Below are 15607 nucleotides of genomic sequence, written 5' to 3'. Positions count from 1 at the left end.
TGATTAAAAATGTTATTTTTAACGAAATTGAGGTGACAGCATTATTTATCTTTTATACTGTATCAATAAATAATTTAAAAATTATAAAAATAAAAATAAATAAAAATTTAAATAAAATTAAAAGAAGTTGTTAAATATTTAAAATAATTGTAATCGTATTTAAAATTTCAATATTTTAATTAGTATTTTCATGAAAGAAAATCTATTCAACTATTTCTCGAAAGGTTAATAGTTAAATTTGATTTTCTTAAAAAATTATAAATAACAAGTTTAATTAATATACATGTACTATTTGTTGTTTATGATTATAAAAAGAAAAAAGAAAAATATTTCTTTTCATAACTTGAAATTTGTGGGCAAAATACCAAAAAAAGCCCAATTTTTTAAAAATTTACCGAAATGGGCCCAATATTTTATTATTTATCGGAATGGATCATTTTCCTCTAAATTGCGTCCACATCGGCGCGATGTCAGGGGACGTGTCAGCAAATCGCGTCCACGTCAACGCGTTTTGTTGACGTGGCAGAAAATCGCGTCCACGTAAACGCGATTTGTGTCTACGTCAGCAAAGCGCGCTAACGTGGACGCGATTTGCTGACACGTAGCGTGCCCATGTGGACGCGATTTCGTCGTGTTTCCCACATTAGGTTTTTTAGGGTTTTTAGGATTTTTAGGGTTTTTGGAGAAAAAATAAACAAATAAGGGATTAGGGTTTAGGGTTTAGGGTTTCGTAAAATTAAATTAATTAAAATTTATTCAAAATTGGATTACGTTTCGTGTTTATGGTTTTTTAAGATAAAATTAAAGTAGGATGATTTATGAGAAGGATTTTTGAAGTCGTGCCCATGTGTACGCGCTTTTGCTACAGTAGGTCCTAAAAAAATAATTTCGAGTTAACGTTTCTGAGCAAATAGTATAAAAAAGCGCTGCAAGCAGGATGCTATTTGAGAAGAATTTGTGAAATCGCGCCCACGTGGACGCGCATTTGCTACAGTAGATCCTGAAAAAATAATTTTGAGTTGACGTTTCTGAGCAAATAGTATAAAACAATGCTGCAAGTAGGATGCTATTTGAGAAGAATTTGTGAAATCGCGCCCTCGTGGACGCGCTTTTGCTACAGTAGGTCCTGGAAAAATAATTTCGACTTGGTATTTCTAAGTAAATAGTATAAAATCGCTTCTAGTAGGATGTTTTATGAGAAGAATTTGTGAAATCGCGCCCACGTGGACGCGCTTTTGCTACAGTAGCATGTTTGGGCTGAGGCTATAAATGAGGCAAAAAATGTTCTCAGAATAAATAAGTCACAACAGAAGCAATTTAGATAGGCTAAGAATGTTAGAGTTTCAAATATGAGTGAACGTATTAGTGCTGTTATTTACTATGATGGTGAGGTTTGCCACACTGAGAATGGTGTTATTTTTTTGTCAGAGAATACGGTGCGACTGGTTTTTAACCAGAACATAGATTTGACAGAACTTCGTAAAAGAATTAGGCGTAAAATTTTCGGAACGACACCAATGAAAGTTTTGTCTATTACGTATCGATTTTGTTCTTCTGTTGATCCGGTGACATATGACTCATTCGACTTAAAAGGTGCTCGTAGCTTGGAGGCAATGGTGCAGACCCATCTTGCTAGTGGAGCACCTTATATTGAGTTAACATCGCCAAATGATGTACTTGCGATCGGTGTTCGAGATGTATACACGACCCCTGGCTGACATTCGGTTAGCGGATTACAAAACACGGAACAGCCCATGTTTGGTAACGGTATTGAATGCACATCCCCCGCAAGACACTCTGTCGGTGGATGGGACATATACGTTGGTGGCTCGATGTTTGATGCTGGAAATACGTATTGAGGAACGACATCAAGTTCTAGTGGTTGGCAATCTACATCTAATTGGGGACGCTATAAAATGCCCAGAAGAAGGGATGATGTGCTCCCTAGAACGTCAACCGGTGAGGGGACTTCGTACGCTGTAGATGATTGTGGGTTAGAAGATGACTCCGATGTGGATCCACCTCGAGAGCCCGGGCCCGATGGTGTAGAAGTTGGCTTATTTTCTGAACCGGAGCCTATTCCAACAGAACCTGAAGATGTTGAAAGGAGTTTAGATGAAGAAGAAAATCCACGATTCAGAGCATACTCACCTCCAGCCCACATGCATAATGTCGATCTGTCTGCAGATGATGCGTTAGAGTTTCCAGATCTACCACATCGATTGCGTGATCGTACAAGTTCGGGGCTAGATTCGGGTGAATTTGAAGTTGGTAATCAGTTTACCAACAATGATAGTTTTATTGGTGTTTTGAAACAACATAGCATCAAAAACGACGTTAACTACCACGTCATTAAATCCAAATCTGATAAGTTTGAGGCGAAGTGTGCGGTGCAAGACAGCATATGTTCATGGAAAATCTACGCCTCGTTAAGGAAAATGACAGGGTTGTGGGAGATTAAAAAGTAAAAAGGTCCACACACATGTGCTGCAAGTACAGTATTGACGATTTTTAAATAATACTTTTATTATGTAATGTTGCATTATTTAATGTACTCTGTTTATATGTGTTTCACAAGATCATCCCAAGATGGATTCAGCTATGTTAGCTAGCTTAATACTGCCCACGGTAAAATAAAATCCCAAGACTTCAGTGCCGGTGTTAATTACTAATATCCGTAGTCAAATGGGGTACACACCCTCTTACCACAAGGCTTGGATAGCTAAGCAAAAGGCGTTGGAGAAGATGCATCGTGAGTGGGACGCCTCATATAATGAAATATGACAGTGGTGTCAAGTGCTAGAGAGATACGTTTCAGGTGCCATCACAGACCTTGAAACGGAACATGCGTACTACAACGGTCGATTGCTACGTGGGTGCCAAGTGTTCAAACGCCTGTTTTGGACATTTAAGCAATGTCGAGACGTATTTCTATACTGCAAGCCGTTGGTACAAATTGACGGTACCTTTATGTTTGGTAGGCATACTCATCGACTATTGCTTACAGTGACATAGGATGGCGGTGAGAGGATTCTTCCAATTGCGTTTGCAATAACACCGGGGGAGTTGTCTGATGACTGGAATTTCTTTCTCTCTAGGTTAAGGAGGCATGTGTGCTCCCAACCTGCTATCTGTGTTATTTCAGATCGGGGCACCGGTATACTAGCTGCATTTGATCGACAGGGAAGCTTATGGCAGCGCACACACCATCGATATTGCCTAAGACATGTTGCTTCCAACTACTACAGGCAATATCCATCTAAGAGCGAACGACGACAAGTAACCAACATGGGTATATAGTCTATATCTGTGTTATTTCATTTGTCAATTTGAATTAGTTTTATTGGTAGAAGTGGTATGTAATATTCACTATGAACTTATATTGGCAGGGTATGAAATAAATAAAAACCATTTTCACGAGATGTTGGCAATTTTAAGTTTAATTAACGGAGAAGGGGCGGACTACCTTTGTAACATACGTTTCGAACAGTGGGCACAAGCATACAACAGCGGCCTACGATATGGCCATATGACATCAAACTTGGCTGAATGTATAAATTTTATTCTTAAAGGAACGCGTCATCTACCGATAACATCGGTTGTGCGAGAGACATATTTTCGTTTGACGGTGCTATTTCCAAAGCGAGCAGCAAGTTATGCAGGCCAGGTGCAGGGAGGCCATGTATGGTGCAGTAAGGTAGTTCAAGAAATTAACAAGGCCAAGTCGCGGGCAAACGCCATGCACATAGTGTCACAATCAAGACAACTTATGGTTTCGCGTCACAGAGTTTGACAGACCGCACCAAGGTGTTGTTGGCGGGCAATATCATGTACACTTGTGAAATAGGACTTGCGACTGTGGGATGTTTGATGCACTTCGTTATCCATGCGCTCATGTTATTGCAGCTTGTCAGAATCTCCGTCTGGATTCGATGAGCTATGTGGACGAAGTGTACAAATTAGAAAACATGTATAACGTCTGAAGACACGTTTTCCCACCGGTCCCAGATGAACGTAAGTGGCCACCCGTATCTCTTGCTCCTTTTAAGTTGTTATCGGATAGAGAATTGCGTCGCAAACCAAAGGGTCGACTTTGCTCGACTAGAATACGTAACAATATGGATATCCGAGAAACAGCCAGTCAACAGAAGTTGTGCGGATGGTGTAGGAATTCAGGCCATACAAGTCGATCATGCCTTAATCGCAATAGTTGAATGTAATTACCGCTAATTATATTTTTTCAATTATTAATTGATAATTGTATTAATTGTTAGTAAAATTATCAAATTATATCAAATTATTAATTGTTAGTGCTAGTCAAAACATTTTTCCAAATCTAACATTACGTGAATGTAAAATTATTAACTGATAATTGTATTAATGGTTAGTAAAATTATCAAATTATATTTAAGTTTAGGGTTAGGGTTTTAAAGTTAAGTGTTAGGGTTTTTTATTTAAGATTTACAATTTTAAAGTTAATGGTTTAGGGTTTTTAAGTTAAGGATTTAGGGTTTTTAAGTTAAGGGTTTTAGCTTAAGGGTTTATAATTTTTAAGTTAAGGGTTATGGTTTTTTATTTAAGGGTTATTATTTTAAAGTTAAGGGTTTAGGGTTTTTATTTTAAGAGTTATGGTTTTTAAGTTAAGGGTTTAGGGTTTTTAAGTTAAGGGTTAAGGGTTTAGGGTTTTTAAGTTAAGGGTTTTTAGGTTAAGGGTTTAGGGTTTTAAGTTAAGAGTTAGGGTTTTTAGGTTAAGAGTTTAGGGTTTTAAGTTAAGGGTTTATGGTTTTTAAGTTAAGGGTTTAGGGTTTTTAAGTTAAGGGTTAGGGTTTTTAGGTTAAAGGTTAGTGTTTTTAAATTAGGTGTTAGGGTTTTTTATTTAAAGGTTACAGTTTTAAAGTTAAGGGTTTAGAATTTTTATTTTAAGGGTTACGGTTTTTAAGTTAAGGATTTAGGGTTTTTAAGTTAAGGGTTAGAGTTTTTAAGTTAAGGCTTTATGATTTTTAAGTTAAGGGTTTAGGGTTTTTAAGTTAAGGGTTAGAGTTTGTAGGTTAAGAGTTTATGATTTTTAAGTTAAGGGTTAAGGGTTAGGGTTTTTAAGTTAAGGGTTTATGGTTTTTAGGTTAAGGGTTTATGGTTTTTAAGTTAAGGGTTAGGGTTTTCAGGTTAAGGGTTTAGGGTTAGGGTTTTTAGGTTAAGGGTTTAAGGTTTGTCAATTAAATTATGCATTTAATTATAAATTATACATTTATAAATTTTTAATAAATTAGTTTACGATTTTAAAGTAATAACGGTAAAATTGAGTATTTTATTACATCAAATAATATCAAAATATTCAAAATATTTGTACAAATAAATTTAAATACAAAAATCAATGTCTGTGCCTGCCGGATTCAGTGCCACATGGCGGCCGTCGATGGTTACGCGCTGGATTCCTCCTTTGTCCAGTTTTTGGCGGCAGTTGTGGTTCCTCTGGCAGGGATTTTGCTTCTTTCGGTAGGGCATCTGGTTGTCGGATTTGGGACGATGAGCCACCTTGATAAAATAGTGAATGTGGAGGTGTTTGCATCACGTACGGGGACGGTGTTTGAAACCCATACGGTGGTGGGGATTGGTAAAAAGAAGAGCTCCCCGACGGCCCCTCTGGCGATCCCTCATGCGTCGCTGGCCTTTACATCGGCGGTCCACTCGGCGTAACAGGAAATGGAGCTGAACAGGGCCATTGGCTCCAACCTGCCATAGGACTCAAAAAAGGAAACATATAAGGGTTAGGATACATAAAAGGGCTAGGAAACGCACCTGGCATCATCTGAAAAGGCGGTTGCGTAGGTATTATCGGTTGAACTGCTGGGTCGAGTGACTGTGGCGGTGCTATCGGTTGGCCTGGTGATTGAATGGCCGCTGATGATGGGCCGGGTGAATGTCTAGGACTCGTTGAGGGGCCAGCGTCGTCATCCCGTCGTCTTGGATTTAAAGGCCCGCTTCTTTCCCTTTAGACGCGTAATTGTCGCTGCCTCTCCTCTGGCGACAGTAAATACGGCTTGCCATGGATCCTAAACCATGGCATGTATTCCGGCACGCACGCTAACTCTGGAACGATGATTGGTTCCCTAGTAGGTATATAATCATACCGATCTTCCCACATTTGGATGTACTCGGACCAGAATCTCGGTCAATCCGTATTCAATTACCGAATGTCGATTTTGTGCTGATCGTCAAACACCTCAGGTTACACGGGAATCGGTTGTCTACATCCAAATTGTCGTAACACCCTGTCTGACTGGTGCATCTCCATGGTCGCGTAGTTGATCAACGCGACTTTCGCGTGCCAAACGTTTGGATTTTGTAAGAACTCATCTGGAATTACTGCCCGAATTGCTGGATCCTCGTATGGTGTCCATTGAAACTATATAAACATGATAGAAATATTAGTTATATACATAATACTAAATACTAAATACTAAATACTAAATACCAATCGGCTAGCGAATGATGGAAATATCAATTTTATTTAATACTTACATGTGCTTCCGACTTTTGGTCTAATAGAAGCTGTATATCTTCAAGAGAGGTAGGTAATCGAGCATGACTTGCCGGATGGTTCCACCTAATTAAATAAATTTTTAGCATACTTTTATTTTTAAAAATCTACATAATAATTGTAAAATCTAATATAAAATTTACCTCGTTATGAGTGAGAATGTATATGGCTAGTCCACTCGAGGACGTAGAAATGGAAAGCGAAACTGTGCCTATGACTGCAGTAGTAACAGGCAACCTCCGATTTTTACTTTCCTCGGTCACGTCGCCCCGCACATCTCCCGATATAATGTTGCCAAGACGGTAGAACCCCAGCTCAATTCACCAGCTGCTCTAAAATCAACGAGTTTCAGCAGTCATCTTAGATGTACGCGGCTCCGTGACGAGTCCGGCATCAGATAACCTCTAATTAACTGAAGAATGTATGCCCGAGCATATCAGATTCTTTCTATTTCGGTTGAATCTTCATTCTGATCCGAGAATGTGTCTCGTAACCAGCCCATCTTGATCTTACCTTCGTCCATTTTCTCCGGAATAGCGACCAAAAGCTCATAGCACACCGCTCCCCAATCGCTAGATTGGGCAGACCTGGTGACTGGGTACCCATCCACCGGCAATCCCAATTGCAGATTGACATCTTCCAAAATGATAGTGCACTCTCCACATGGAAGATGGAATGTGTGCGTCTCGGGTCTCCACCTCTCGATCAACGCACTGATTAGTTTCGGGTCCACCTTGCATCCCTGGCCTACCGTCGCCACGTGCCAAAAACCCGCTTCCCGCAGGTAGTTCTCTACCAACGGTGATGGAGGAGCGTGCATATTCCGGATATTGCATTCTAATATCCGATCTACAGACTTTTATAACAAATAATAAATTAATAATTATCTAAAAATGTATAAATAAAAAATTCTTAAATAATATTTAAAAATTAAATTTAACGCTTACCATTTTTATTTGTTCCACCGATATGTGCTGCTTATCAAGGCGAGTCTATTCTCCAGCCATTGCTGAAATAGTACAAATTTTTACGGTTTAAAAAAATTTTAAAAAATAAAATTATTTTAAAATTATTTAAAAATAGGGATTTAAGAGGAACTTGAGAGCAAATTGAGATTAAATATTGATTTGAGAGAAATTTGGAAGGAATTTGAGAGTAAATTGAGAGGAAATTTAGAGGAAAATGAGATGAAATTTGAGAAAGGGTTAGTTTGTTAAAAAAAAGGGTGGGGGTATTTATAGTTTTTTTTTACCGTTGGAGGGGCAAAGGTCAATTTTTTGACCGTTGCACTATTCACGTACGGGGCAAATCGCGTCCTCAGCAGCACGCTCCACGTCAGCAAATCGCGTCTACGTCAGCGCGCTTTGCTGACGTGGACACAAATCGTGCTTACGTGGACGCAATTTGCTGCCACGTCTGCAAAGCGCGCTGACATGGATGCGATTTGTTAATACGTCCCCTGACATCGCGCTAACGTAGATGAGATTTAAGAAAAAATGGGTCATTCCAATAAATAATAAAATATCGGGCTCATTTTGATAAATTTAAAAAAAAAAGCTTTTAATGGTAAATTACCCAAAATTTGTATTGGGTAGAAAAACTGAAGATAACCGAAAAGGGAAAAAAAGGAGTTAAGGGTTTACTAAATAAAACTGGAGGAAAGAAGTCAAAAAAGGTAAAAAAAACAAAATGATGAAAAGGAGTAGATGGGGTGAGCAGAATAGATCGAAAAGAGCATTGGGCATTGGGCGGGTAAAAACAGGGGGATTACAGTGAAACAATGAAAGAAATAGAAAGTAGAAAAGCTGGGGGGAACACGTGCAAAAGGGCGTGTGGGGTTTTTTTTGATTGGTTTTGTTGCCTAAAATGTGCCTGTCTCATTACACCTAAAATCAATGCAAGGTAATGGAAACAGCACAACACATCCCATTCGCTTAGCTCTGTCCATTTTTTTCTTTATTACTCTTGTCTCTAAAACATATCCAGTTTCAATTATTTTGAAATCAAATACGGTCGCATGTCCTCTTAAATTATCAAGAAATTTTAGAATTCTAAATGAAAAACGGAAACTTCATTATTTATGCACCTTATTTATAAATGTAATTAATCATAAATGCCTTTCGCGTCCCTGTTCACAGGTAAATTTATATTTGTGGGTGTTATATATGGTAGTAACACGCAAAGTGAAAATGAAAGTGAAAGTGGTGTTTGTTGGTTAAGGTTTACTTTTGGGGAAACCAACCAACTGAACTCTCGTTCTTTTTTCTTTTTTGTTTTGTTTTCCTTCATCACTTCTTCTTCCTCCTCTTCTTCGCTCTCTGCCCTGCTCCTTCCTGTCTTTTTTTTTTGTTTCTCTTTCTGTTTCCCCTATGAAATGATATTCTAAAAATGGGTGAAGGGGATTCCTTAGTATCACTACTTCCTTTTGACAGACACGTTGAACAGGTCTTCTTCTTCGCTCTTTGTTCCACTTTCAATCTCCAAAATAACTATAGCTTTATGTTCGATGATTAGTTGACGAACCTGGTCGATTTACATGTATGTATGGATGAATGTTTCAGGCAGTTTTGGCAATGAAGAAGGGAGCACATCTTTTGAAGTGTGGAAGAAGAGGGAAGCCTAAACTTTGTCCCTTCAGGCTTTCCGCGGTAGGCTTTCTTTGCTTTCTCTTTTTTTCAACTCTAAACTTCCTCTGCATTACCATTTTCCTTTCATACATGCTTCATTGATTCCTCTGCAACCATAGTTTTTTTGCTTTTGTTGCATCTTTCTCTATCTGTCTCTGCTTACACTATATTCTTGCTTTCAATTTCATTCCTTTTAGAAAGCATCTCGAGCCGTTGTGGTCATTTGCATGCCTTTCTTTCTTTTTTTAATGCTGTACGACATGTCTGCTACTATCGCTAGTTGACAAAGCCCAAAACAAAATGGAAGAAAAGTATATTTGCTCACCTGCTACATTTTTCATGTAATGATTAATGAAGCTTATTAGCTTATCTGATAAAAACATTTGGAGGTTTACAATTGATTCTTGAGTTGAGCCTTAGGGAAAAAACAAAGATATGGAAGAAAACAGTACGAGAGGGATGTAGTTTCCCACGGTAGTAACGATAGTATCTGAGTAGTCATGGTGTTATTGGATGCTTCACTCTTTTGAAACATGCAATGTAATGCAATGCATCATATTATATCACACGATGATGATGATGATGAATATCCATTTTACAAGGTGTGTTTTTCCAAGTGCTTAACTTTGGCCTATGCCCATGGAACCTTGATCTGCTCATACTTGTTCTGCTATTACAATTGCTCCAGTCTGCTTTTAACATGAACGATCATGGATGAATAGCCAAATTTTGATTTGTATTTCAGGATGAGAAACATTTGATCTGGTATTCAGGACAAGAGGAAAGGCAATTGAGATTGAGCTCTGTTATCAAGATTGTGTCTGGGCAGAAGACTGTACGTGATTGTTACTACTTCTTAATATCTAATATGTATTTTCTGGAATCTGGATTTCAAAATTTTCATTAACATGAGTTTTAAGTTAATGCAGGTTAATTTCCGAAGGCAATACCAACCCCACAGGGAGCAACAATCACTTTCCCTTATTTATTATGCTAATGGTGAACGTTCTCTGGATTTGGTAATCTTTTCTTTTCACTTCATATTGTTTACACACCAATTTCCCTTATCTAATGCCTGCTCATTCTTTTTGGCTATCTCTTGCTTGCTACATAGATATGCAAGGACAAAGCACAGGCTGATGCTTGGTTCGTTGGTCTGAGAGCGGCGATATCGAGATCTCACAGTTGCAGATCGGTCACAGCTTTGAGGAACTGCAGTAGAGGGGCGCAAAGTTGCCTAAGCAGTCCTGCTGGTTTTATTCGAAGAAAGCACAATCTAGGACTTGTGGAGGACCGGAATCAATTTTCTCAGGTTTCATATACATATATATGCCTTAACATCACTACTTCGATACAAGAGATGATCTTTCTTTTTGACTTGTAATTGTTTGCTAAAATCAAGGTGCGAAGCTTATGCGGAAGTCCTTCACTGTCACTTTCCGAGAGGTGTTTTTCTGATGGCTTGTCATACTCTTCCGATAGCTTTTATTCTTGGGAATCAAATTGGTCACATATGCAAAACGTTACGGATACCTTATTGCCGACTTCACCATATGTTCAACCAGACAGTGCCAGGAAGTGGGAAGTCGATTATGCGGCTCCTGAATTTCGAGAGAATACCTCTCACAGGTTTGCAACACCTACTCATTACTCTACACAAATACAAAAGAATGAAGTTCTGAAGGATGTAATGATATGGGGTGAAGAGGTAGTTGGAGGAAACATTTGTGGTGTTCAGTTGGATGGTTTTGGTATTCAAAGCGGGTCGAATGCGGATGCTTTGTTGCCTAAATTGTTAGAATCTGCAACAATGCTGGATGTGCAGTGCATATCTCTAGGAGCAAGGCATGCTGCTTTAGTTACGAAACAAGGGGAAGTCTTTTGCTGGGGTGATGCAAATGGTGGAAGGCTCGGGAACAAGATTAACATTGATATCAGCCATCCAAAGCTTGTTGAATCCCTCAACGGGATTGCCGTGCAAGGTGTTGCTTGTGGTGAGTATCAAACATGTTCCTTGACACAATCCGGCGAACTGTATGCTTGGGGTGGCGAAGTGTGTACAAGCCAATGGTTGCCACACAAGATTTCCGGTCCATTGGATGGTATAAATGTGCTTGCTGTTTCCTGTGGAGAGTGGCATACAGCAGTTGTCTCTACTACAGGGAAATTATTTACATACGGAGATGGAACGTTTGGAGTTCTTGGGCATGGGAACACACAAAGTTTGTTGCAGCCAAAAGAAGTCGAGTCTCTTAAGAGTTTGTGGGTAAAATCCGTTGCTTGCGGACCATGGCACACAGCTGCCATTGCTGAAATCATGACAGATCGAAACAAGCTTAATGCTAATGGTGGAAAATTATTCACATGGGGAGATGGCGATAAAGGCAGGCTCGGGCATGCCGATAGGGACCGAAAGCTTTTACCAACGTGTGTTGTGCAGCTTATGGATCATGATTTTGTACAAGTTTGCTGTGGCGGAATGCTGACTGTTGCACTCACTAGTAAAGGCACAGTTTACACAATGGGAAGTGCGGTATATGGACAGCTAGGGAACCCACAAGCCAAGGATAAATCCATTACTGTTGTAGAAGGGAAGCTTAAACAAGAATCCGTGAAGGAGATCTCTTCAGGTTCATATCATGTTGCTGCCTTGACATCAGGAGGAAGAGTATACACATGGGGGAGAGGTAGTAACGGACAGTTAGGACTAGGCGATACAGAAGATCGACATACACCGAGTTTAGTAGAGTCGTTGAGAGACCGGCAGGTTGAAAGCATAGCTTGTGGCTCAAACTTAACAGCAGCGATCTGTTTACATAAATCGATCACTGTTAGTGATCAGTCGGCTTGTAGAGGATGCAAAATGGCGTTCGGGTTTGCAAGGAAGAAGCATAACTGTTACAATTGTGGTCTCCTGTTTTGTCATGCATGTAGTAGCAAGAAGGTTGTGAACACATCGTTAGCACCAAATAAAAGCAAGCCTTGTCGCGTTTGTAATACATGCTTCAATCATCTACAAAAGATCACAAACTCAAGCAAGGTTTTAAAGCCGGAAAATCAAGTGGTAGGTCAAGTATCGACGCCTCAGTCTCACAGAGGTTTGATTGATGAGAAAGATGGTTCAAAGAGCCGATTGCTTTCGCTTAAGCATTCATCAAGTTATGATGAAAACCAAGATATTGAAAGGAAGACCTCAAAGACCAAATATCCAGAACTTGCTTGTAATATTCCAGGAGCAACAATACCACGATGGGGCCAAGTATCTTGCCCTGTTGCTTTTGAAGCAGCTCAGGCTCAGAGTAAAAAATTAGCAGCTAGCTCTCCTCTGGCCCGGAATCAGTCCCCTTTAATTGACCCAGAAGGCTCGAAAAAGACATCTTTGCGATCAAAATATAATATTCTCGATTCCGTAGTTGTGGAGAACGATTTACCTGAATCAAATGAGATGCTTAATGAAGAAGTTCAGAGGCTGAAAGCTGAGGTACGTTCCATTATATATTATGCATATATGTATCTGTGTTAAACATGCTTTTCTGGCTCGGTTTTGTTGTTTTCAAGTAATTAGACGTGTTTGATGCCAAAGGCTAGAAACCTTGAAATGCAATGCCAAATTGGAAGCCAAAAGATTGAAGAATGCCGACAGAAAATCGAGCACACATGGTCTTTGGCAAAGGAAGAAGCTGAAAAATGTAAAGCAGCCAAGGATTTCATAAAATCTTTGGCATTAAGGGTGGGTAATGATTTATCATATTCTTCTTAATAAAATTTGATGGACTTGATGGATAAGTAGTATGTTTTTGCTGCAGCAGCTTCACTCAATAACAGAGAAATTTCCTGCAGCAAGGGAAGAGAAATCAGTAGGAATTGATGTTCAATATCATTCTCCTAGAACTAGAAAGGAGCCTGTAAGCACTGAGAGGCATAATAATGTTGAGGGTGAGCCACATTTACCTTGTTTGCGGTTGGAGTCTGAGAGCGAAGTTAAATCAGCAACTGGGGAGGGACAAGGAGACAGTCTCTGCGAAACTCCTATCGTGTTCTCTAATAAATCGAGATCGATGCGAATGCAAGCGAGAGACAGAGACAGAGACAGAGACAGGGTGATGCAAGAAAAGCAAGGGACGGTGACACAAATGGAGGTGGAGCAAACTGCAGGGAGAAGTAATAAAGATTCCAAATTAAATGAATGGGTAGAACAATATGAAGCTGGGGTGTATGTTACCTTTACTACTTTGGCAAGTGGCCACAAGGGGCTAAAGCGAGTAAGGTTCAGGTAATTACTCTTTTATTTCTTGTTTATACTTTAACTATTCATCCATTTGAATATGCAAGTCAAAAGTATACACATATACGTATGTGCATATTATATAAAAAAGCATGCATGCCTCTAAACAGGCAAATCATTTGGCACGCATGCATATGTATGTATGTATGTATGTATGTATGTATGCATGGCTTAAAATGAGTGGTCATTATTAATTAAATTGAAATTCATGTGGTGGTGCATATAGTCGGAAGCGATTCACAGATAAGGGAGCAGAGCAATGGTGGGAGGAGAACCAGCTGAAGGTTTATCAAAAATATGGAATTGAAGAATACTCGCATTCAAACCAAAAGCAATAGGAAAATAAAGAGTTTAACTTGTAGCATTTGTGAAAATAGCAGAAAAGAGTTGTTAGGGTTGTGAGTTGACTAAAGATGCATGGATGGGGGAGTTTAAGTTTAAGCAAGCAAGCACATATGCATATGTGTATGTTCATCACTACAAGTTTTGAGGAATTTTTAAGTAGCTTAGCCCACTAGTTTTACTGTAAAATGTAAGAGAAATTAATTTCCTTAATTTGTATTTATTTTAATTAAGTAAATTAATAGCATCGACTTATATGTGTGTATATATATTTCAAGAATCAATTAATAAAGGATAAGGCATATAGGTTTGGAGCAAATAAGAAAGCTAAAGTCTGCAAAATTGGGTCCTCAGTCCTCCGTTTTATTTCTTGTACTCCAATTTTAATGAATTTACTTAATGTATATCTTATTTTTTTAAAGTAATAATGTTTATTATTATGATTTTGCCTTGGGATGACATAAAATTTTCATTTTTCATCTGCATGTGATTTAAGACGATGGTTTATTTGTTTATTTTTGGTTATAAGACAAGCAGTAGTTTCAAACTTGTTGCATTTTTATTTTAATTAAGAAATAATTGAAAATTAGATTATAAAAGTTTTTTTTAATTGATGGAAAAATTAGATTGTGTCATAACTCAAGTTATTAGTTGGTGTTCACTTATTTTATAAATAGCCGTACAAAAAAAATAAAAAAATGTATTCACATTTATCCACAAAGTTTATGTGGAGTGTACCTCGTACTTACGAGCCGACGTTGTGACAAGGCAACCACGACGTCCTAACGAGAAGATTGGCCATGTCTCGATGACGCGAAGAAAGGCGCCTTGACGAGGAGTATGCGACGTTGCTACGTGGCGACATGTTTCACAATTTAACCAGGTTTTCTTCTCTTAGTTAATCTTTGTTATTGTTTCCCAATTAACTCTGATTAGTTTAGGTAATTTTAGTCATATTTAATCTACGAATTTAGCCTATAAATGGGCTATTGTAACCTAGAATAATTCACTTCATCATTTATGAGATTAAGAGAGTTTTGTGAGTTTTGGGGAATTTTGGGTTTTAGTTAGAGTACTTTGTTCTTTCGAGATTTCAGATTTATTTGTTGAGATTATCTTAAGGGAATTCTGTGAATTTTGGGGAATTTTGGATTTTATTTAGAGTACTTTGTTCTTTCGAGATTTAGGGTTTATTTGTTGAGATTATCTTTATCTTATACTCTTTCGATTTTTGCTCATCTAGTAAAGTTTCTTTTCTTGTGGTTTTTTTATCCTATCCTTTGGGGGAATTTTTTCATATAAATATTTGTGTGTTCGATATTCTCTACTGTTACTTTTATTTTCTCGTTGTTTATATGGGTTAATCCTTAACAAGTTGATATCAGAGCTAGTTCAACTTCTGCAAATAGACACGTTCAAAAATAGAAATAGAAATGAGGTTCAATATTAAAAAGTTCAATGACTACACAAATTTCAGTTGGCAAGTTTGGATGACAACAATTCTAGTTCAAAATGACTTTAAAAAGGCTGTTACCAGGAAAAAGCTAGAAAACCTAGATCAATTAGAATGGGATGAGCTAGGCTTGTGGAGGAAGTTAGAATCCTTATATATATGACAGTTTCTAGAAAACCATTTAGTGCTAAAGCAATGACTGTACACATTTCATATGAAAGAAGATGACTCCATTAGGACTCACATCAGTGAGTTTGTTTCTCTCTTGAATGACTAAAAAAACATCGAGGTTCAGATTGATGATGAAGATCAGACTATGTTATTATTGTGCTCTTTGCTCTCTTCATAAAAGTCTTTCAGGG

At 38.3% G+C, this 15607-nt stretch overlaps 1 protein-coding gene across 4 annotated transcripts; it reads left to right on the top strand.

Moving 5' to 3' along the window:
• Nucleotides 1-8716: 8716 nt before the first annotated feature.
• LOC107912868 (PH, RCC1 and FYVE domains-containing protein 1) lies at nt 8717-14057 on the top strand. Of its 4 annotated transcripts, none has more exons than XM_016841224.2 (9): nt 8717-8983; nt 9100-9186; nt 9911-10000; nt 10095-10184; nt 10280-10477; nt 10568-12646; nt 12749-12895; nt 12972-13438; nt 13677-14057. In XM_016841224.2, exons 1-9 carry the CDS (start codon nt 8927-8929, stop codon nt 13786-13788), a joined length of 3327 nt encoding a protein of 1108 aa, XP_016696713.2. In that variant the 5' UTR covers nt 8717-8926; the 3' UTR covers nt 13789-14057. The 4 variants fall into 4 exon arrangements, with proteins under 4 accessions (XP_016696713.2, XP_016696711.2, XP_016696712.2 ...); XM_016841222.2 differs by having other exon boundaries at nt 10086-10184; XM_016841223.2 differs by having other exon boundaries at nt 8718-8983; nt 10086-10184; nt 12975-13438.
• The last annotated feature ends 1550 nt before the right edge of the window (nt 14058-15607 follow it).

This window comes from Gossypium hirsutum, chromosome D11 (assembly GCF_007990345.1).
Source record: "Gossypium hirsutum isolate 1008001.06 chromosome D11, Gossypium_hirsutum_v2.1, whole genome shotgun sequence".
NCBI classification, from domain to species: Eukaryota; Viridiplantae; Streptophyta; class Magnoliopsida; order Malvales; family Malvaceae; genus Gossypium; species Gossypium hirsutum.
The sequence above is the reverse complement of the archived record's forward strand: the minus strand, read 5'-3'. Positions and strand labels throughout refer to the sequence as shown.

Coding starts and splice junctions, on each gene's coding strand:
- LOC107912868 (XM_016841222.2), top strand. CDS start 8,927: ATGGGTGAAGGGGATTCCTTAGTATCACTACTTCCTTTTGACAGACAC. Junction 10,001..10,085: donor TTGTGTCTGGGCAGAAGACT/GTACGTGATTGT, acceptor ATGAGTTTTAAG/TTAATGCAGGTTAATTTCCG. Junction 12,896..12,971: donor TAAAATCTTTGGCATTAAGG/GTGGGTAATGAT, acceptor TTTTTGCTGCAG/CAGCTTCACTCAATAACAGA.